A 25,208-nucleotide genomic window follows, 5' to 3' on the forward strand; every position below is an offset into this window, starting at 1 on the left:
TCTGGCTTCGGTCCATAGGTAGGTTTCTAATTGATAAAATTCTATCATCTTGTAAGATAGCAAGGAAGCGAAAGAAAAGAGTATATGAGATTACAAAGGAATTTGGAAGTGCCATCGAACGAGTCCTAGAACGAATAACTTTTTCTTGATTCGAATTAACAAGTGTGTAATTCCAGACGCGTATGACGATTGACGACGAATTTTACGATTTACGTGTCTTTTATTTTAGCCAAAATGATTAATGTGATTTTATTTTGGCATTTGAAGAACGACGAGGGGAAAAAATATCACGGAGTATTAATAATGTAACTTGAATTTTATTGCATAGCGCTAAATGATGTCATGTACAACGTCGTTTCCGACGTCCGGGGTTTCCACTTCAACGCCCAACGAACTCGTGAAAAATAAAATCATGAAAGTTGGCGCAGAATTCCGATTGTGCGAATTCTGCTCGTCGCTTACATTAAATTGATCGCTAATAATTTTCAACCATCGATGTAGAATTCATTTCTTTATTCCTTTCGTTATTTAATTCAGATATTAATTAGAAAATAGAAGCTTACATTATTCTGTTAAATCATCGTTAATCGACACGCCCACTTTAAAGTCTTTTGATTTCTCCTCTCGACATTTTTAACGTTAGCAACGAGCTTTTGGTAAGGAAACCGGAAGAAAAAGAGGAAATATCTTACGATTAGAAACCAGAAATTTTGCAAATCTATGGAATTGGAAGTGCTTTTCGTATCGGACAACCTTGATTCCATCGATTGGCAAAGTTTGAAAATTCCCTGACTTTCCGCCTGGTTACCAACAACGGTCACATTTTTGTTGGAACTTTCGTCAACGACGCAACTATAATTCTACGTTTCTATCATCGAAGAAAAAGTAGCACACAAGCTCCAGCTTATCCATCTTCCAAAAAAAAGAATCCATTATCCAAACACAGGCTTCTTTGCGTTAATGACAAACGACTATTATCGCTAACATCCACGTTAAAACTTACGAGTCCTTACTTCGTAATTGCTAAATTTAACAAGCAAATAGTATCATACAACGTGAACGTTAATAAGCCATTAAAATAATCATTTTAAACCATTCTTTCGTCAGTTCTTATCCACCAGTAAAGAAAATTCTCATCGTTGCTACTTACTATAAAAATATTCTACGAACAAGTAGAACTAGTGGTCTTCGCAGTAGCAGAAATAAGGCGTATTTGCTGTAACGAAACCGCGATTTTCACATAAAAATCCAAGCATAGGTTTCAGACCATTTCACAAAAATTTCCTTCACAGAAACATCTCGGTATCCTAATCATCGTGTTCGCCATCTGTTTCTTTACGTTCAGCATCCATTTGCCCGCGATCCATCGATTCGCAAGACGCGTTTAAAACGCTCGTCTACGTGGAATACACGCACTTACACACACACACGCACGCACGCACGCACACGCACGCGCACACACAGAGAAAGTCACTTTTTCTATTTTGTTTCGAGGTCCCGGAGGAAAAACGAAGTCGACGAGGCAATAGTTGGCAGGATGACTCGATAGGCAAGTCGATGTATCGTGAATCGAATCCCGTGTATCGATGACTTTCAGATCCTGTTTTTCGTCAATCCTGTTGGCCGATCGATCGATCACTGCACCTCGCACACGAAGAACGTCTCGAAGCTGCACGGGCTGTCGTTCCACTTCAGCCCTTTACCATCCCTGTTCCACAGCTCCAGGCAGTGCTCCTCTTCGCCGTTCTCGTATCTGCAACGAAATGCATCGAATTTATGCTGTCTTTTTTCTCCTCTGTCTCTTATTAGGCATGTATTGAAGGAGATATTATCAAACGGTTTCAATTAGCTTTCAGAACAATGAAAAGCGGAGTAATGCTTCCTGTTATGTCTCCCTCGGAGAGGTGAAGTCGATGCGATAGAAACTCCTCTCTATCCGCCATCGCTCGAGTATGCTAATATCTGAACATTCTAATATGAGCCGAATATCCCATTATTCGAACAGAACGTCTGTTAGTATTTCCCTCTGTTAGAAATACTATTATTCCACGCATTACATTATATTATTAGAGCATGAACAGCAATTAAAGATCACGAAGATGGCCTTTCTTGTTTCGGAAATATTAGGTTGACCGAAAAATTTCTGTCGTTTCATAAGGTGATGATAGACGAACAATAATTTTTATTTTATATTATTTTATTGAATTAGGTACATAATTAGGTGCATAATTCAATAAACTAATATAAAACAAAAAACATTGTACGTCTATTATTTCCTTATAAAACGAAAGAAACTTTTCGGGCAATCTAATATATACATATTCTTTTTATTAGATATTAAGAAAAGAATTGTAATTTCTTAATCCTCGTTTAAAAGAATGGAATTTAATATCAGAAAAATGTTTGTTCTATTATACGAACATTCTTGTGTCCTTACTAGTTTAGATATCGCAGGCTCATACCTGAAATTATTCGGCTCGCCGACGTTCCAATTTTCGAACGTGATTGGCCTGCCGTTCGCCATCCAGAAGAAAGTGCCTTCCTCAGCCTGATCGGTACCAGAGGTCCAAAAATGCTCGTGTCCAAGGCCGAAGTCCTTAATATGTTTCTCCAGCCTGTCGTTTTCCTCCTGCGACGCTATACTCGCCAGATGCATTCCGTGATATCGACAATACTGGGACGCCCTGTACCAGTTGGCCTGTAACGAAATTAAAAAATGAAATCTACGATACAAGCGGATAGAATGAAATCTCGTTGAAGCAGAATTAAACGCCAGCCTCAAATTCATTATTGTTTTTCTTCTTTCGTTTCTTCCAATTTATTTTTTGCCTTCCCACCGTTCTGTCGTTGAAGTGAACGACAAATATTATAAAGTCGAGTCGAATTATAATAATAAACTAGTTATATCATCGTTAAATCATTTGTAACGTGTTAATTACAATTTTAAATATTGTTAAAAATAGAAGCTTATATTAACCCTGTTAATTCAGTGTTACAATCTTTTGAACTACCTCTGTTATCCTAATCAAAACAGGGGAACGACTGGCTCGCGACGTCGACTATCAGAATCGTAGCGAGAATTGACGCCTCTCGGTGACGTGTTTCCTCGCGATCGCGTCTCTTCGCGAACGGTCGTAACACGCTTTATTCGAGGAATTCGCTGGTCGTTTATCAATACAAATAAAACAAAACAGAGTAGAATATTTACAAATTTATTTTAATCGTTCGAAGAAACTGATCTAATCGAAAGTTTTCCCTACGTACGATCAATGTTGCTCGAGAAAATAGAGTGAGAAACGAAATATATTGTGCGATCGTGTATGATAAAATATTAGGTGAATGACGAGTGTCGGCTTTTAGGTGAATAATATGCGTATGCACCGATTCGAATGGTAATTAAACATTGTTATTGTGGAACAGGATTCGAGATAATTAAAAGAGACACTGGTTTGGACATTAACAATAATTGTTCGTTAAATTATGGACTGTGATATAATGGTAGTCTTTGTACATTTAAACAGCAGAGACAGTTATATGCTGTATTGTATCATGGCAGAATTAACGCATCGCGTTCATATAATTAGATTACTTGAAATTCTTTTAAACTTGAAATGATCGTATCATATTGTGGGATAATGACAGAATCTAATTAAGGTTGTAACAGGCCTTAAAATATTTTCGACATTAAATCCACTATTTTACCGATTATTACGCTACTGCACAAAAGTGTTTGGACACGATAGTTCACTTTTGGTACGATATATAATTTCATTTGAAAAATGCTCATCGAAAGACATATAATACTTTTTACTCTTCGTTAGGATTACAATGACGACAGAACAAAACTGTTGTAGGCCAATTGATACAGAGCGTGCAAATGATTTTCGATTAAACATTGCAGTCGCTGCATTTTTTAAAACAAATCAATCCCTTCGAACGATGATGAAACTTAACTGATAACTCTCAACTGACTCGCCAGCGATTTATTACGACGTTTCGTGTGACTGTAAACGTTCAACGAAACAAGACTCGCTTCTCAGATCGGAAATAAAATAATTTCATCGAACGTTTCTTTACGTTCGCTAACATCCACAATGTCGGAACGTTCCACGTGAAGTATCATTTTTTCGATTCTGGGAGTATCCTTCGCCCTGTTAACGCGGTATACGTCGGCGTCGATATTTTTCGGCGACAAGCATGCCAAAGACACGTCGTGTCATAAATTCGCGAGCGACGCCACGGCCCGGCCGAATGCGATTTTCGTGTCGATGCGGAGGAATGTTTTGTCGAGGTTGCCGGACCGGAGAACACGTTTCACCTCCGTACACGAAGGGAAACAGGAAAAGAGGGGAATGGAGAAACGCGAAAAATCGCGTGTAACCCGGCCGGAATGCAAATAAAGAGCGATAAATAGGAGCGCCTTTGCGATTGCTTCAACGTCGAGTCCTTCAAAATCTTTTCGCCCTCTTCCTTCATATCTTAGCGGGATGAAACTGTCCCGTTTCTATTTTACAGTTTACGAAATCGAATACTTTCGATATACGGTTTTGTTGCTTATTTTCATCTTCTCCTGTGCAAGTTACATTTTTACTTGGTTTCGTTATCGAAGGAACGATCAATGTGTATTCTTCGACTTTAGTTTCATCGAGTTTCGTCCTATGTGAAAAGTCGAGAAGATTTTATAATCGAAAATGAAATATACGAAATTATCTGTCATTTGACGAGCTGAAAATCATAGTGGCGCGAATGAAAATTTTGAAGGATTTGGATTTAGTCGTGTACTTCGATTCTTGAATCTTCCTTAGTTTCGTAATTAATTAACTTTACGCTTTCTTCTTCGCCGCGATACCTTTTCGCGATTTGGAAAAGTATGATGAGTATTTTGTGCAGTAACAAACGCAAGACATTGTTTTACGAAAAAGCAGCAGTGATTCGACTTACACCACCGTGATTATCAGCCCTCCCTTCATTTTAGTATCGTAAATTCTTCAATTTTCTTTTATCATATTTTCCCTGCTTCCTTTAAATCTCGTTTGAAACAGATTTAGTGGCATTTTTCTTTCAAACCGACCTTTTATTACGATACATATCCTCCAATCTTTGGAATATACATATATTATCGTGAAAAAGATACGTGAACTTATTTACGAGTATTTCTTTTTCTTTCATAATCTATCTAATCCGATATTATAGCACGATTATAATTTATTTCATTGAAATTACAATTTTATAATCATTTTTTGTAATAAATATATCCACTTGAAAGCCTGCGGTATTCTTTTTTTCCGAAATGAGACAAATAAATTTTTCACATATTTTTCTGAGAAATAAGAATATTACAATCATAAGCCCTATTTTTAAATGTAATCAACTACCATTTCAATACTACGTAATAGTAATGTAATGAATAAAATATTTATTTACTTAAAGAAGTCGGTATTTCTTTTATCCTAACGCGCTTTAAACTTCTAAGTGGAAGTGTACATAAAACGGATATACACACCTAAAAAGTATCTTAATTAGCTTAAATTAATCAACAATCGACGGTTCGAGTAAATGCTTTATCTACGAGTTGTGGTGTCATTCGTAATTCGTAGCTACCTAATTCCATTCTTTCCTTAGAAAAAATGGCAATGAAGATTTCGAAGAATGACAAGTGTCTCCCTAATCGTTCATACTTTAACACGCAATCGAATTTATTCAAAATTACCATTTCGTGCGGATATCGATGAAAATACCGCTACTTTATGGTTGGGGAAGACAACGCAGACGCTCGTTCCGTGCAGCAAATTGCCCGTGGCAATCGATGAACGTGAAAAGAATTATTCGCGATCGCGTATACCGACGCAGCCTGTTTTCTCCTTTAATTGGCCTTTTACTTTGTCCACTGTGGTTAAAAGAACGAATGCGCATTAAGTCTATTTAAATGCTCTCGATCGTGCTCCTCGCGACTCGTTTCTCCTCGTTCTCGTTCCATCTGCTACAATCGCGAAGCTGTTTCTACGTTTGTCGAAGCTCGTTTCGTGTTTATTTTATAATAAACTCTATAAATACGTACGTAAAATATAATATTTTTTTAGGCACATAAAATGTAAAGGAGGAAATAATACGATCAGGCAATCATTATGAAATATTTAACAGTACCGCGAAATAATAATTACGATTTTAAATTGATCTCTAGCAGCATTTTTACGATCTTTTAAATTATTTGCGTAGTATACGTTTTATATTCAGAAGGGTATTTCAATTCGATCGAATCTTTCTAATTAACTTTTTAAAACTTGAAATATTCAGAAATGAAAAATACCACTTCTTCATATCTGAAAGAACGTTATTGCATCTGATAAAAAAAAGGAATGAAGAAATAATATAAAAATTAAACATAACGATACGTATGCCAATAAAATTTTAATTATATTTAATTCTATTTCAAAATTCAAACTTCATTTCACGCGAAAGCGTCAACGAAACGTATATTTTTCCTTCAAACGTTCCATCGGATTTCAATTCAAAACCACTTTATATTATGCCGAAATTTGTTGAAAAATTGTCTTGCCGGATTTTCGTCGTAATTCGTCACTGGTGCGCCTTCCTGTACGAGTTTCGGTGTACCGCTGAGAGGAGAACTACCGGAGCGGCACGCTTCAGCACGAAAGTACGAGCTCAAAAAACGCGAGTGTAAAGCCGCATAAATTTCGCCAGCCGGCTCCATTACGCCTGGCAAATGACCGCGCAACAAGCATTCTCGTATTTTACGCCCGATAGGGGAAGCGCAAAGAAACACGGATCCGCGACATTTGCATATTTCGTTTCCATTGAAATATCTCTAATATTACGCGTGTCCTATTCACGTCCGGCGAAACGGCTACTTTGTGTTCCACGCTTTGGAAGAATTTCACGTATTAAACATCAGTTTGTCTGCCATTGATTTGATGATTAAAGATGACTAGGGAGAAAGTTATAAATTATTTCGTCGTAAATAACTACACGAGGTACCTATTTATAATCAAAGTAGTGTGATGAAAATAATAAAATAGTAATCGGTAGAAGCACAAATAATAAAATAGTAATAATTATCTATAAGAAAATATAATATAAGTAAATAAATATAATGATGTATCGGCTTGATGAGGATTTATTATTAATTAATCGCAGAAAGAGGTACTTGAAACTTGTCAAAATTCTAATTTTCAAGGAGATAAGAGAGGCGTCGCGTTTTTTTAATGCGAGTGGAAATGAGTTTGTAAAAAGATTGATCGTGTGATTTAACATCAAATTATTGCGAAAGTGAAGTGAAAAATCTGCAACTTATCCTTCCATACTGAACGTTAAGTGCGCTATACGTATATTCCAGAAGTGTGTTTTAAGTACATTCTTCTGATTTCTTACGTAATCCAAAGTCATTATTTCATCGACGATTTCGATAATTTGTAGACTGTAATTTTACATTCTCGTAATTCATTCCATTTTATTTTATTTCCACAATCTTCGAATTTCTTTCCAACATTTGTAAGATTCTTACAGTTTCGTAAGATTTCTACAATTTGTAAAAATACTTATGGTTCGCCTCTATAATGTAATTTTACTCTGTTATTTCAGAAATTAAATAGACCAACTGCTTAAAAAATTCAGTCATAGCTAGAAAATCATACTTCGAGCCTCGCGACAGGTCAAACGAATCCCGAAGCGAATTTGGATAACCACTAAAAAGCAAATACTCCGCGGTGTCAGGTAAAACGATAAAATAATAACCAAGACCATATTTCGACTAATGGTGTAACCAAAGATTTACTCGAGCAACAAACGAACAGACACCATCACAGCCTTCATTGTTTGCTGGCGAAACAAAAGGTGAACGGGTGCAGAAGGACGTTCGTCCCGGTTAATCCGATTACAGGGAGGATCGAGCAGCGCTCCTTTACGTCGTTGCGAAACGCCGTCATTTATCGCCGAAGAAACGCTTTACGTCACTTCCACCCACCGTTTCAGAGAGATCGTTGCAAGGCCGCGGACCGGACACGCCGTTGCCATTACAAAATCTGTCTTAATAATGCGGTTCCGTTTGCACGCGAGCCAAGGAAAGTAGGTGACTCGACTTGTGGAGCAACAACGGTCAAAGAGAGAGAAAAAGAAAGAGAGAGTGAAAGAGAGAGAGAAAAGTGATAGAGAGAGTTGTTCGATCGGTCGATTCATCTGGTTGCGTGAATCTCCATTTTCGGCTGGTTAACAATTTGAAAATGCCGTGCCACTTAACCGATTGAGTGGCCTCAACTGAGCACTCTGTATAATCGGGAATTATTTAAAGATCGTGGATGTTTGTGGAAATACATGTTTTTACAGAGATAACCAATTAAATGGGATTCAAATAGAGATTCATTTCGCCTATTAAATGTTGTGATGACAACTTTGGTTTGCATATTTTGTGTAGTTTTGTGCATTACGTCTATGCTAGATAGTTTTGTATTTTTAAACCCATAAAAGATGCAGTTTAACATAAAAATATTTTGATGGCTACTTTGGTTCGCATATTTTCTGTACTTTTGTGCATTAAGTCTATTCTAAATAGTTTTGTATTTTTAAACCCATAAAAAGATGCAGTTTAATATAAAAATATTGTGATGACTACTTTGGTTTGCATATTTTCTGTACTTTTGTGCATTACGTCAATTCTAGATAGCTTTGTATTGTTAAGCTCATAAAAAGGTGCAGTTTAACATAAAAATATTGTGATGACTACTTTGGTTTGCATATTTTCTGTAGTTTTGTCTACGCTACATAGTTCTGTATTTTTAAATCCATAAAAAGATGCAGTTTATTTGTAGTTTGCTTTTAAAAGGATTATTTTGACATGTTAATCGACGAAAATTATCGATCTCACTAGACGAATATAATTATCGACAAACTCTTGACTTCTATCTTGTTTAAAATAATAACAAACTATTCCCTAGAGATTATTTTTAAACAAGCGAAGTAATAGGACGGTTCATCCTTAAGTAAGCGACCAAAATACTCCAAATATCCAACAGATATATGTATAAGTAAAGTTGATGCGTTAAAACTACTACATAAATTTTTACGTAGGATTATCTGAAGAATAAGAATTTGAAGTTTTGTAGCACTTTCACGAAGAAATAGAAAGTTTGCTGCAAGGAATATATACAGGGTGGTTGGTAATTGGTAGTACAAGCGGAAAGGGGGTGATTCTACGCGAAAAAAGAAGTCGAAAATATAGAATAAAAATTTTTCGTTTGAGGCTTCGTTTTCGAGAAAATCGACTTTGAATTTTCGCTCGGTACGCGTGCGGTACGTTATAACGGATCTCACTGTAGATCGTTGTCTCGATGGAAAAATTAAAAAAAAAAAATTTTTTTACCAACCACCCTGTATATAATGTCAGGGAAAAGGAACTGTATTACCTTTAATGATAAACAACAATAATAATAATATGAAATTTTAATCAATGTTATTTAAAATCGAAATGATAATTAACGAGCGCATGTACAGTAGCCACAATAAGTATCGGCGCACGGTATTGTATTTTCTATAGTACTTGTTAATTAATCAACTCTAAGTATAATATATTAAATTTCATATCACTGAATAATATTTTAGCACAGCAAACGTGTCGTTCCGAGTGAATAAATTCGCTTTTAAGTTATAGCGATAATTTTTTCTAGCAGATATATTCGCCCATAATTCTCCGAGTTCTTAAGCGATACTTCGACGATTTTACCTTCCAGGGAATTCGCGGTCGCCAACTGGGAGTCCTACAAGGGGTCTAGGTTAGAGGGAAAAGCGTGATAAAGTGGGTGACGGGTTTAAACTAGACACGAATACGTAATAAATGGGTTAATGGCACTTCTAGGCATCGGTCGTCGACGAGACGACGCTGTTCCTGTTTTAAGGAGATGGAATGGAGGTGAAATTGTGTGTCAAGCGGTGGGGAATGGGTCGTTGGAGATTTGAATGTGCAGTGGAATCGAGTTAAAGCGAGATCGCGTGTCTGATACTGACATAAAGTGGCCTCAATGCGAAAATATGCGTGGGAATAGCGAATGGAAGTGTAAAATTGCTTGTAGTATAACTACAATATAGTTTAAATATTTTAACTTCGATTTAAAGAATATTCGTGTGTACTTAAGAATCGATATTTGTCCTGCTGTTAGAACATTTTTCGACAACTTGACGTTATCAAGATTCCATTCTAATCTTTCGCGCATACGGTAGACTTTCTCTTAAATGGTATTTGTGGAATTAAATCACTACCTGATTAAGCGAACAGATATCATATTATAAGTAGCTACAAAAGACATATGTTTGTATGTACGCGTGAATATGCACTGTATAAAATAAAGGATATATTTACATGTATTTGAAAATTTAATTTAACACTATTTAATTCAATACTCAACCTACTATCCTTTTCTACAAAGATATCACCTACACTGAGAAAACCTTTTCTATCTTGAACATATACGTAATGTATTTATATATAGACTCGTACTATTTAAAGTATTCTTTTCTATTCTCCTTTGTTTTTCTTTCAATTACATCACGATATCACCTTTCTGTTACATCGAAGTTCCTTTCACGACGAATATTCTGGACCACCAATAAGCTTAACGTCGCATGAAACGTATCGGTAAATTTTCTCTGAAAGAAGTTAGATGTATTCGGTTAAAAGCTCAAACAAGAGGAAGTGCACTGTATTTGCAAATCACGCTTCCGTAAAACGTCGGTTCTCGAAAAATAATCGAAGATCCTCAACTAGCAAGCATCGATAGAATACTTCCGCATTCTAGAAATATAAACGTCCACCTGTTCCTCTTAAAGAACACCTTTTTCTCCCTCATTTGACGAACGTGTGTCTATCAAACCGTTGTCTTCGACCAACCCGACAGAGAGCTCTCTTCCGTCAACGCAATCTGCTTGACAGAGGAATCGTTACGAGTCCACGAGGACAGTGATCAACAAGATCAATTTTCCGCGTTCTTTGCCGCGTGATACAAAGCATAGATATAGGGGATGGTCGCGTTCAGGTGAACAGATCGATAACAAGCCCGGTCTGGCGTTCGATGCACCGTAAAGCGCCAGTGAGACGGCAAGCGGGAAAGTTACGGGCACGGAAATAATTCGATAATGTCCGGTAGGCCGCGCCCGCCAGAGCAACTAGATAAATCAAAGTGACTGGCAGCCGTGATACCTTGAAGAAGATCCCCAGGTAGTATCTTTTCTCGCCGAGCTTCAACAGCGGCATCGTCCATCTTGATGCGGCCAGGTTGCTGCTGTGCTCGTCCACGCAGTTTGGACAGTCGTCTGTGGAAACAATGGAAATGTTAGCGTGGATCTGGTAGAAATCCCTGGCAAATTAATTGCACGCAAATCTCGACTAAAGATCAACAACACAATTTGGTTGAAGTTAAATTAACAGGAAAGTATTGTTTCACAGTCTGTGTCGATTGGTTTCATTACTCACTTACACGGCTTGCAGATATTTCGTAAGAAGGCGATATAGTACCGAATACAAGAAATACGTAAAACGCCTGAAACTTATGGAACAGTGTAGTTTAAGAGCGTTTCCTCCGAATCTGTTAAGTTTGCTTCAGTCCCTTATTCAAGGTTTTCATTCAGTTGTCTTTATTATTTCGTGCTAAGTTGCAGTTTGTACAACGAATAACAGATAAAGTTCCTGAAGTAAGTATTTAAAGTATTAAACATCGAACTTAACAGCGTATTTAAAATAACAGATTTTATTCTTTTTTCTTTGTATAATTATCAGGAAAATATAAACGCTTTTGGATAACAATGGATGTTAACTTTTATTAGAATCGAAACATTGGGTCATTCAGAAACTTCATGATACTGTCGACGGTTAATTTACTTTATTCCATTTTTTACATTGTATATTCGACAATGATTCAAAAGTATTATTCGTTGCTTCTAATTGGATATCAAACGTATCGATCAAAGTGATCAAATGCGTAAAATCTGACACCTAACGTTGCTCTTTTTCGATCGAAATAATCCACGTGCAGAGGCAGAAATAAACAGATATCTCTCCACCGCAACGGTATCGTTAATAATCGTGTTTGCCACCATTTACCTTCGCTAACTGAAGGTTTCTTTGCGACGTTCCCCTTAATTCACGTAATAGATTTCTCTGTTGAATGCTGGTTGCGAGAAAACGGAATTACAAGCGTTCACGGGGGGTCAGACCAACTTGTTACGTAATGCGGAAGAGTCGATGTTCTGGTGGCTCGAGACGCGTAACGGTTCAAGGAAAAGCCGACGAGTGAAAATTCCATTATTAAAGGCACGATCGCCCACCTCTTTTGGCCGTGCTTTAACGAACCATTATATCGCGGCATAATTCTCGCCGAGGGCGAAAGTTTTAATGTTCCCGGCGATAAAACACGCCTATGGAAATAAGGAACTTAACGAGAACTTTCGGATAATATAGACTGTAAAATGAACGTGATTCGGAGTGCTCGGCTCGCCGCATAAATAATATCGCCATGAACCTCAGCGACTCAATCGAGTACAGTGTTGGAAAAATAATCGGAGAAAATAGTATCATAAAATTTTGTTTGCTTTTGTTTAATGAGATATTTCTCCAGATTCTTTTTCCTACCTTTGCTGGTTATTGAAAGAATTTTATGTGAACTCAGGATAACGAGTTGTTTTTTATTTTCGTCTGGTAGCGTCGCGCCATAGGTAGTTAAGAAAGCTCAGGTTAGTCTTGTGTTAAGTTACTCGCGTTATTCGTGGCGTAAAAAAGTGACGAATGAAGTGACGAATTAGTTGACGATTCGGGTAAAGTGACACGAGAAATAATCACTTGTTAACCGACGAAGTTTTTTGTATTTCTGATGTAACGAGACTCTGTTGCGCGTTAATATTGTTGTTATTAATTTAGTTGTATTAGTAACTAGTTCGTCGTGGATAATGCAGAGTGTAACAGGACGCGTGGTACGATTATACACGTGGTGTATAAAATAAACTGAAGAAAAACATAATCCGTTTTTGAGAAAATCGAGTTTAAAGCTTAGAAGGTATACACGCTTAATTGCGAACAAGGAATTTGAATAATTCTATACGAAATACGAAGATATAAAAATTTACAGAGTTTAATCTTAATTTATATTCTACACTTTGTGGTACAAATGTAAATGATAGTATTTATCACATGAACTGGAGAATATAAACTAGAATTAACTGGTTTAAAATTATATAACTTAATCCAAACTGTTGCAAATTTTGACAGCGATACATTTTTTCTAGGGAACGATATTTATCGTCGTTTTTTAATTCGTTTAGTATCTTAAGATTTTCCAGGGATACAAAGAGATTATTTATATCAGTCCGATGTTTCTTTTTAAGGAAACTGGTTTTAAGGGCGGTTCCGTTAACAAAGGAGGTGAACTTCTTAATTAACACGAAGAAACGAAGTTAATTAGTCTAGGCAGTTGGGATAAGATAAAAACGCCGAATGTACTTTCTATAAGATGTCTTCTTTAGAGTTTTAAATTGAGCTGTTACGGTAATAAGGGAAAATAATTATACGGCGAGAAAGATTCGTTTGTTACGAAAAATAAAGAAAGATAATTCTACCGGCAAGAATTTATGTAGGACGTGTAAAGAGAGAGAGAGAGAGAGAGAGAGAGAGAGAAAAGTTACGTTCTTCGTCTTACGTAATTTCGTCGACAATTTTTCGGCCGCAGGTGTAATCGATCGAGGTAAATTTCTCTTCGATTCATTACACCACCTGGTGTCGTTTTATTAACGTTTAATGTTATGTAAATAACACGGAGACGTTGTAGTTTCACTTCGTTTTCATCTTGTTCTTTATGCGCTTCGCACGAGGTCACATGGCAAAGTTATTACAAGAAGCTTTTAAATAGAAGCTCATCCAGTCTTGTGAATAAGACAAAAAAATAAATGAGAGTAAGACCGTCATATTATATAACGAATGAAAATAAATTCTCATAAATTATAGAAGGGACTGTTAACCATTTAAGAGCGTAATAATTTTATTAAATTTTGAAATTTTCTAACGCTATTTACACTACGTAATATTCTTTGGGATAGCTAACCATCTCTCTGCAAATTAACTAACGATATTATTAACTAACAACGTAGAGTATAATACTATACTGATATAATAATATACAATACATAATACAATGTATAATACTGTTATCAATAATACTATCACGAACATACAAATTTTGATTCCTACTAGACACAACTTTTAAAAACGTCACATGAAAATTCACATCTGGACATATCCGAGACCAGCAAGTCATTAAGCATGATTGCAAAAAGTACAGTAAACATTATTGCAACAAAAAAACATTGCTACGTGACTGATCTCTCTTCCTTCCACGAAAGAACAGCGACAAAACACTCCTGTCGAGTTAACAAACGCGCTACTCGATCTAACAGTTCATTAGCAAACCCAATAAACTCCCAAAACGTTCAAATATTTCACAAACCTCCTGGAAACGATCTCCAGGCACGCAAAATCACAAAAAAAGCGCGTGTCGTGCCACAGCGTCATAAACGAAACATCCAATTTCCGTAACACGGCTACGACGGTATCCATCGACCTAATGAATTCACTGTGGCGAGCGGACGTTTCCAAATTCCCAAAGAGAGGCAGGGGGGGGGGCAGATCTCTTGGTTCCGTAAGACAATTTCTCAACGAGAAGGGGGCCATGCATTTTAACAAGATCTCGGCTCGGTTCCGCCGCCGGTTGTACACGATCGAGTCACTCATTAACCTTTCAATTATCCTTTACCCAGCCAACCGCCGCGATTAATCCATCCAACAGGAACTACTTGGAAATTCCGAAATTCTCATCCTCGTCGGCGTCTCAAGGCGTCGCTCTCCGTCTACTTTAATAAGATTTAGAAACGAAAGCGTAAACGGATATTCTTTCGACTTATGGTGATCGTTCGTTCGATCAAAAATCGAACATCCGAACGTTCTGAGAATCTTCTAAGAATGCTTTAACTTATTGGAAATTTGATTCAGTTCGAAAGACCGAATAAAACTGGCGACGTGCGATTTCTCAACTACTTTTTGTAAAAAACGAAACGCATCATTTCGCGTGATTTAACAAAGTAAGAAGAAAAAAGAAGGAAAGAGGAAGAGGAAGACGATGATGGGAAATCCGTTAAAAAGAGGAAAAGGAAATAGTACGCGATACTCACATTTTGATATATTAGGATGTCCGAAAAGTTTCATTCGTTTTATAAAGAAATAACGGACGCACAATGTTTTCTGTTTTATATTAGCGTATTGAATTATGCAGGAACATAATAACACAAATATAACGAAATGGATCGTGCCTAATTCAATGATAAAAATAATATCAAATAAAAATAATGTAAAATAATATAAAACAGAAATTGTTGTTCGTCTATTATCACCTTATGGAACGAAAGAAACTTTTCGGACAACCTAATACACCAACATTACACTTATATTCTTTCTAATGTTCAATGGAAAACTTACTTCTGGCTACCAAATTTTTGCTACTTGTCGAAAATAATGTACAGTCGGTAGACTGCAGATGTTTACGCGATTGTAAATTTTACGAACACGATTAAACAAATAGATTTTGTCTCACTTACCGAATGTTATAAAGATTGTTGCGCTGTAGATATTTTAGGTATACTATATATGTACGTAGCAATGTTACATTATTAGTTTGTAGGTAACAGTATGATTTATACAATATTGTTTGCACTCACGCGAAATCGAACATAATACCCCGTTTCACTACTTCTACGACACAACAACACAACGATCTTCACACGTCGACGATAAATTCAACTCTGACTCTCTCAACTCTCGTCACAATGTTTTCCATGCTCACTTTTTTTCCTAAACATATCTTGGTAACGCTCACAACACTCTTTCACAACTCTAATAAACAATTGTCCCTCACGCCACGTCCTTCCCTGATGTCACACTATGCCACATGTGTATTATATGCGTTCTGTGTATTCCTGCACCTTTTAATTTCTCATAAATGCATAAAGATTCGCAGTTTAACAATCGATAAAACCAAAGCGAATTAAATTATCTTTACGCAAATGAATCTTAAAAATCTTCGTTATAGAAAATAGGATTCGTTAGCTTGATCTAAACACACGAGCACGAGACTAACGAGGCAGCCGGTTCGAGTAATCGGGCGAGATAATGGAAGAAAATCGGCCGACGATAAGAAATTCAACCCCTTGAAAACTTAGACGAGTGTGGTGTTCTTTGGTTCTTGCCACGAAGAAAAGGCACACAGCTACGATAGTGGACGAGCAAAAGCCCTTCTCGGTTTCGTCGACGGGCTAATTAGGACGAGCGTTCTGCATATTTTAATAATCGCTTCGTTAATCGTCGCGCACCGGTCCATGACGTCCTGGAATACGTCTCGTGGCATTAATATTCAACGGATCTCTTAATAGACACCAGCCATCTCTTATTCTCCGTCTCATTCTTCTTACGGTTTTTCCCCTGGAATCGCGCGAAAACGTCCCTCCCGGGACTAGTCTACTTACGTAGAGTTCCCATAAAAATATGTAGCAATGATAGAATTGGTAAAGGAAGGTTATTAGCGAGACAGTTTTCTTAAGCGAGGTCAGAGGTCGAGGGTCGTTAGCGGTTGCATTCTAAAACGATTTTCTAGGAATTCTTGGGCGACGAATAGTTGCTTGATGTTTGCCTAGTATTAACACGCTCACTGTTGATGATATATGATATTTTGGTTATTTTGGTTAAGGATCTTTGTCGCATCTTGCGCGCCAGTGTTATCATATAATAAATAGATACGTATGTTTATGTATTTACGGGATATTTACATAAATGTAGCGGAATGTGCGAAATGTGTACAATATGAGAAAATGTATAGAATATTCAGAGTAAATATTATATTCAGGCGATGATAACAGGCGTTGTAATGTTACTTGGGTAAACTCAAATTTGAAATAGCTCGAGCGAAGAATTTGTCGATTTACAAAACTCTTGCGATTAGCGAAGAATAGGAAACGGGTCTGATAATTTCGATGAAAAATTGTGAAAGTTCAGATGTCAGCAACTGGGAAATTTACCATCGGTACACGCGTGAAATTCTATTTACAGCCATAGCCTCTTGTTTCACGATGAAAGGGGATCGGACGGGAAAATGAATATTTAGTTGTTCTCGAGATTTCATTTGGGAGATTGATTGGTTTTAGAAATAGCGTTACGAGACAATTTCACATGCATTGTCTCCGCAAAGATACGAAGAGTCCATAGTAAATCTATTTATAAGTATTTGATTAAATTGTGTATATTACACGTGTAAATATTTTTGCTATTTATCAGATCACGATCTAGGACAGTGAAGATCGTATAAATGTGTGTCCGACTTTCTAGAGATTCACATCTTTTGAAAAAAATTTCAAGTCGTAAATTCGATAGTTTCACGCGTCGTTTCTTAAATATCTAATTTTTAATTAAATTTCCTATAAATTATATTTTAATTCTTAGGAAAGAGAAATTATTCTAGCGCTTCGTTGGTACGATATTCGATGAAATTCCACTCTGTAAAACACGCGTGTGTGTCAAAGAAACGGAGAAATAGGTGGGCACGTTTTTAAGGTGTCCCAGAAAATGAATTCAGACCTTGAATACCTCGTACGATCATTTTTGGAGAAATCGTGGCTCTGTCCACGTTTCACGTGTCCAATACACGATTCGCCTGTTCGATACAAAGCCAAGTACGTGATATGAAACAAGCTTTGCGTTTCTCGCCACTTTGTGATCTTTTCCAGTGGCGCATAATAGAACCGAAACTTCGATCGGTGAAAATATTCAATACGCGTTAGGCGAGGGAAAAATACCATCGTAAAGTGATGTAACGGAAAAACGAGTAAAAGTGAGAGGAGCCAAGGATGATTGCGCGATAGTCCAGGAAGATCGACTTCGGGAAAAAAGAAAGTTTACGAAGGAAGCAGAGTGAGCGCACTAAAAATAACTTCAGAAAATTCCTATTACGTAAATATGCTAACACGTAATAACAATGTGAATTTATTTTTCAAAGTTTCATATTCAGAATGGCTACAAATAAATTTTTCTGTCGAAAAAGTACAAAAGCTTAAATTGAAATTCTATTTAGAAGAATAAATCTTTGATGTCAGTCTCGTTAAAATGTTATGCTTATCAGAATGGAAATAACGTCAACGTTGTGTTGTAAAACAGAGCAGGTAGAAAATATAATAATATAACACGTATAATATATTACAATATATCGGTTACATTAATTAGGTAGTATATTTCCTCGATTACGTCAATAATAAAATATATAACATACGTGATACATGAAACATATTTCCTCGTGAATGTGATTCCGAAGAAGATCACATTTTAGACACGTAAAATATTTACGCAGAAAACCGTAAACTTAACGATATTACACAACAACGTATCTCATATTTCATATTTCCCCATGAACAAGATTCTACTTACGTATCTACGTAATTATCGAGGAAACCCTAAAATTGAGATACTACGGAGAAATATTTTTCCAAATTAATTATTTTTCCAATCGAACTGTCATCTATTTGAAATTATCCATCTAATGCCACCATTTCAACGATCTAGCTCTATCATCTACCAAGATTTTCAGATTAAATCAGATACAAGAGCTAATCGATTCGAGCAAGACCTGCTTAGCTTCTCTGGTCATGTTGCGTGATAACGCAATGCTTTGAAATGACCGATATCGGCAAGTAACAAATCGCGAGATTTCGTGGCCGGTCACGTTGTTTCGTACAATACGAAATTCACAATGTGCTAAACGAAAATCCATCGCGTGAATTTACAAATCCATGGCAGGCTATTAGCGGCCTTTAAAGCGGCGTCGATTTATCGGTTGGGATTAGGAACCAAATCCACGGGAACAAAACATATTATATATATATATATATATATATATATATATATATATATATATATATATATATATATATATTATAATACTTATTGATCATAGATCGAACATATCGCTTCTTAATTCGCTTCTTTCCGTACCCGAAGAATAAGGAAGGAAAAGAATCGACTATTGACATTGAGAATTGTAGCATAAGTTCTCGTATAAACACCTCTTGAACACTCATGAATTCTTTAAGAGAATTTTAACGTTAAAAGGAAATTTAATGTGAATTGAATTTTAGTCGATTGAATTTTAATGTTAACAAGTACGCAGTGAAGTAAAAGTTGCATAAATTGAAACGCTAGAGTAGAATAATTTACATATTGATTTGCGAAGGTAGAAAAAATACATTAAAATAATAGATATTTTAAAGAAGCGGAATTCTATTACGCGCAGCAAAAATATAAAAAGTTTCTATGTAGTTGAAAAATGAAAACAGTTTATCTCTATCATAGTACTTTGATATTTCGATTTCTCAAAAACTTTATAAAATACAATTTAGGTTGAAGAGGCAATACTGTTGAAAAAATATTCAGAGAATTTTTTTAATTTCATTTCTTATCTGTAGAATATCATTTTTTAAAAAATTACCTTTCATCGCAGCGTGATATAAACCTGAGAATATTTTAATATAATATAGCTAATAACTGTTAAAAATATAATAAATCGGCCAGCGACGAACCAATTTATTCACTTCTCTATAAAACTGCTGTTTATAAGTAAGTAATTTAATGATGTAATTTATTCAAATGCGAATCACGTCCAAACGACGGTGCATGTTAATTAGAGCGGTTGCTCGATTATCGAGCACCTGTTTGTTGTTAAACGTCAGTATCTTCGTATATAACGTGATCATTAACGTGTTAATACGCTTGAATCTCCGAATAATTGTCGTAATTAATGTGCGCGTTACAAAAGTTGGCGTGCCTCGGCATCGAAACGATCGCCGATCGTCCAGCGGATTCAACTTGCACGCCAGCTATTTTGGAACGCGTCCAATCGGTCAGCCTGTAATTTTATGAGCAATAATTAACCTAATTTACCGTTGATTACAACGAAATGCCACCCTTCTCTTCCCGCAAAACGTGTACACGATAATTGGTCGCATTAAAAATTTCAATCGCGTATTAACGAAAGGTAATTCTCAAAACAAATGTGTTCATAATAATTAATTAACAATATATGCTTGGAAGCTATTATACAAATAGATATTTGTTTATTTTTATCATCTAAGCCTTAAAAAGTAGTTAGTCGACTCTGAATAATAATAATAAATCACGCTAAATCATAGAATTCAAAATTAATAAAAATAAATCAATTTCGATTAGGTGGGTCTCAGTTCTTGCAAGTATGGATATTAGGTTGTCCGAAAAGTATCTTTCTTTCGCAAACGTGTCTTTTACAACAGTGCACCTTCGTACAAACGTGAAGCCAAGTCTGTGAAATGTCGAGGTGAAATGAAACAAGAAACGTTGTGCGTCTATTATTTCCTCATAAAACGAAAGAAACTTTCCGGACAACCTAATATGACGTAATTTATTTATCTAATTGATAGAAATGAAATGACACGTACAAAAACTGGGATTCCTAAGCAAAGATACTTGTTGCATCTAAGTCTAAGAGATCGGCAAATCAAGGGATAATTCAGTTCATCGTCGCGGATTAACAGATTGATCATTCACAACGATAGTACTCGCATATTGTCAGTTTAACGAGTTTATCTAATTATAAGTGTATAATACGGATGCTTAATAATAGTTGTGCCATAAGTTTTAATTAGAGTTGCGGCATCTTGTTAGAGATAGTACTCGGTGCTTGATAATAATTAAACAACCCTGCTAATGATTAAACTATGATCAGAACCGATGACTATGATGTGTAACAGTGAAGCGAAACGAGGTGTGTAGCGAGTATAGTAAAGCGTAGTAAGTTGATATAATTTGAAAAAAAAAACTATTTGCAAGTATTACTTGGTTATTTCATTTCTAAATTAACTGCCTTGGAATGTAAGGTTTTGGAAGTCGGGTGATTTGTAGATTTCCAATTTATCGAGTTCGACAAACTCTAAGAAACTTTCAAACTGTAGAACTCGAGGACTTTGTAGATTTAGAATTTCTGGAATTCGAGAAATTCTGGCAAAGTTGCGAACTTTGGAACCTTGGAGATTTGTAGACTCAAAGGTCCTTACATTCCACAAATCTTGACAAATGTTACACGTTAAGAATTTAAAGCAAAAATATCAAGGTAAATCTTTCAATGATCGAAACACATTTTCTCGTCTCTATTATAGGAGTATGTTTATCGCATGACAGAACATTGATAGAAGTTCGCTGTAATGCAACTTGTAGCTTGTTGCAGGAGCTTCGTATCGCGTAGAGTGATCGAAGACATCCCGAAACGAAACAATTCTGCCGAATTGAACCGGTGAACAAGAGAAAGCCGTAGGATCGCTTCATGGGAATGGAAAAGGCAGGTTCCCATCTGACGTTAAAAGAGCCGGAATTGAGTTACGGAATTGAGACTCAGAGAAACGTACGTAAGCTGTGCCACGTCCGTGTTTGTGTGTGTGCATGTACATGTGCCCAATCGTAAGACATGAAAATCAAAATCTAGTTACAATTGTTGGATCAAGTAATCGTACATATTTGTAAATTATATATATATATTTATTTACTGCCATTTCTTGGTGACGAGTATACTCGTCAAACACAGAGTACGTGTAGCTGTCGTAATATGCAATTAAATTGAAACGAAACGACTGTTTCTATTTCTTAATGTTATTATATATATTTATCATGACACAAAACAGTTTCTGTGAATAAATTCTTTGAAGAGTTCTGTAGAAAAATTTAAATATAATATTAATTTTATATAAATCTTAAAAATAAGGAGAATCGTTCTTTCGTGTTTAAATATCATATATTAACAGTTAATTCAAGCAAATGTAACTAACTATACACATATAAAATACTTCGAATTCAAATATAACGATACATTAAAGAACAAAAAATACTTAGGAAAATTAATCATTCTGTCTAAAGTATCGTAGATTCAGGTGACGAGTTGATTGATTAACAGGTTAAAAATAACTCATTACTGACACACACAAGAATCAATGAAACACGGATTATTTCGAGACACGAATATAAGAACTTAATGAAGAAACTTCTTAAGAAATTAAATAGCGTTGGATCACGTGACGTTAAACGCAGGTCTCGATACAGCATGATTGCGTTAAAGCTAAGTCCACACTGACAGACAATTGTCCGTAGACACGTGTCGCGGCCAACCAACAGTCTGTGATGGGAAACTCGCAGAAAGACAGATGTTGATTGACTGCGACACGTGTCTACGTACGATCGTCTGTCAGTGTGGACTTAGCTTAACTCAACCGCAAACTCAATTGTCTTTTCCGTTCCATTAACTTTCGCAGAATGCTTCGTTCTCGCTACATCATTCTCAAAAATCAAACCTAACAATGAACACGCAACGTATTTTCTTTTGCAATCTCGTTATTATAATGCTCTTATAGAATTAAATGTCTTATGAATTGTAAAAGGAAGTTGAGTTTAATAAACATTGTATAATTGTGAATAAGAAGATTTCACCATTAAAACGCATTTATCATGATCGTACTTCTTTCATTTCCGTCGAAGGCAACGATTACGTAACAATGCAGCGAATCTGCCTCTAGCTTGATGAATAGCCGCGATGAGAATGGTTCGTTCTAAACTGGTAAGACTATTGGATATTAGAAACTTCTCAACTTTATACCAACCTAACTTAATTGGTAAAAGCCGAGTTCGCCACGGAGGTATTTATCCAGCTATTTATCTTAATTCTTCGCGAAGCTGGCGCGTCGGAGGTGAGCGCATCCCAGAAGACGCATGCAGTGGAAAATTGAATCTGACTAACACACCGGAAACATTCTGACACGATAGCAGCGGGGATGCTTGAAAGGTGGCGCGGCCTTTTTAAAGGCAACTCGAAAATTCTTTCGACAAGCGGAAGATTATTCGAGAAACTCGAAAAACGAAGTTGAAAGTTTCGCCTAAGTGGGTCGGTCCTGGCCTTCCCAAAAACGTCTCTATTGGAAACCTGTCTTATATCATTTGGGACGTTGCATAAGTTTGCCAGAGTGGCGGAAAATGGCGAGGATATTGAAAGAACTTGGTGCATCGTATAGAGAGTGTTGTAGTCGCAGTTTACGAAACGTTGTAGATAAAGAACAAGTTACATGACGTGGTAACGCTTTTTGAAATTTTTCACCCCGTTATAGTCGTAACATTTTTATGTCTCGTTTTAATAAACGGCAAGACAGTTATATTTAACGTATCGACAGAATCTTCGTCAAACAATTAGAACGAAAAATATAGCACATATCGGCAACAATTAATTGCATTTTTCCTGAAACTTGTAAAATTTGTTAAATACGATAGAAAATACGATTAGGTCGAAAATAATTCGCAGAACGCGGCAGAGTCGCGTTTCAAATACGCTCAACAATAAATATACGTGCATCGATGTTTATTAAAAATTCGACATGTACAGGGTGTATCAAATGGGGAAATATTATACTTTAAGAGCATATAATACTCGTCAAAACAAGCCGAGAAGTTTTAATAAACACCAAAACCATTAGTAGTAGACAAAACCATTAGTTTCGGGGTTATGAGATGTTCGATATACCCTCCGTTCATTTCAACACGCAATTCGCCACGTTTTTCCATAGAATCACGCACACGTTCAAAGATTATTTCTTGGTAACAGTTTTCGATTCGCTGTGTCCGGTTACCGAATTCTATAATTCAGTTACCAAAGTGACTGATCTATCGCACACTGTACCTTTTAAATGTACCCGTAGATAAAAGCCCACCGGATATAGATCGGGTGAACGAGTCGGCCATGTCATAGATCTACCACGTCCAATCCATCTTCCGAAAAACGTTAGGGTCTGTTATTCCATTCCAGGTTTATAGTAGGAAACATAACTCCAAAGCTAATGGTTTCTGAATCCATGTTTATTAAGACCTTTTTGTTCCGATGAATACTACGTTCTCTTAAAATTTTACCCCAAATTTTCATACATCCTGTATAAGTATAATTACCATATAATATCCTGTACGATATCCTGTATAAGCGTAACCTTTAGAATATAACATAGTTTTCAAAGACCTAAGTGAAAAATTAGTTTCGCACTCTGCTCGTACTTTAAACAGATTACATACGATAAAATGTCGCGTATAATTGCTTTGTCTCACTTGTCAGAGTAGATCGAGGGACGAAACAGTTGGGATAATTGAGTAGTTGCGATAAATAATCGCTACCCTCTTCAGCTTTCCTTAGTAGCTCGAATAATAGGAGCTAGACCTTCTTGTACGACCGAACTAATATCATTAGTGAAACTTTACGAGTCACGGGTTACAAATTATCTGATATGGTGTTAGGTTACCAACATTAACGAATACTCTTGCGCAACAGTAACCAATTCGATAACAAAACAGATGAAACTTTACGATCCACGAGTTTACGAATAATATATGGAATTTATTCGAGATAAAATCGTCGTATATGTTCATTACAAAAATATACGTAGATGCAAATCATTACATGTAATTGGTACAAAAATATGTACATAGTTCGGATAATAGAGGTCCAGAGAGGCTTAGAACGAGTTCGTATATAGTTCAGCATTAAATTTGTCAATACAAACGTGGTTCTACTGTGTATCCACGCACTTAAGAAATATCTGCAATTACCGAACTATTCGTGGCACGCGCTATTATTACGCGCAAAGGTAGCAGTTTCGATGTGTTAACGAGCGTTTATTTTTATCCTCGTTCTTTTATGAACGGGAGTCAAAGACGTTGTTTTTCTTGCATTTCTTTTATGTGGCGGGCGATTGTCAGCTTGTTCCCAAAAGGAAGTTTAATTATCCTGTCTGGCGCGAAAGGTCATCGCGGTTTGACGCGTAGAGCCGCCTGCTACGAAGGAAACGTGACAGAGAAAGTTTCAAAACCGGTTAACTCTACTCCTCTCGAAAAAGGATACCGTTACGCGAAAAAATAAAAGGGAATCGCTCGTGTCGACTGCGCCCGATTGCTTCAAGTATTTCGAATAATCTGCACACTCTTACGTAATCGCATCACGTCTACCTTCCTTTTTTAGTATCGCGATAAAGAAATGTTGGCGAAGAAAATGACATTGAAAGAGGTAATTCTGATATATCTT

General features: G+C 36.3%; 1 protein-coding gene across 15 annotated transcripts in view; it reads right to left on the minus strand.

Moving 5' to 3' along the window:
* Nucleotides 1-498: 498 nt before the first annotated feature.
* Nucleotides 499-25,208, minus strand: part of LOC126872294 (C-type lectin 37Db-like) — a 166,690-nt gene continuing 141,980 nt past the window's right edge. For all 15 annotated transcript variants that reach the window (XM_050632127.1, XM_050632137.1, XM_050632112.1 and 12 more), the window contains 3 exons: nucleotides 11,204-11,316; nucleotides 2,463-2,698; nucleotides 499-1,753 (listed from right to left, as the gene is read on the minus strand). In XM_050632127.1, coding sequence (XP_050488084.1) covers nucleotides 1,636-1,753; nucleotides 2,463-2,698; nucleotides 11,204-11,316 — 467 coding nt within the window. In that variant the 3' untranslated portion in view covers nucleotides 499-1,635. The remainder of the gene's footprint in view (nucleotides 1,754-2,462; nucleotides 2,699-11,203; nucleotides 11,317-25,208) is intronic.

The sequence above is a fragment of the Bombus huntii genome, chromosome 1, assembly GCF_024542735.1.
Source record: "Bombus huntii isolate Logan2020A chromosome 1, iyBomHunt1.1, whole genome shotgun sequence".
NCBI lineage: Eukaryota > Metazoa > Arthropoda > Insecta > Hymenoptera > Apidae > Bombus > Bombus huntii.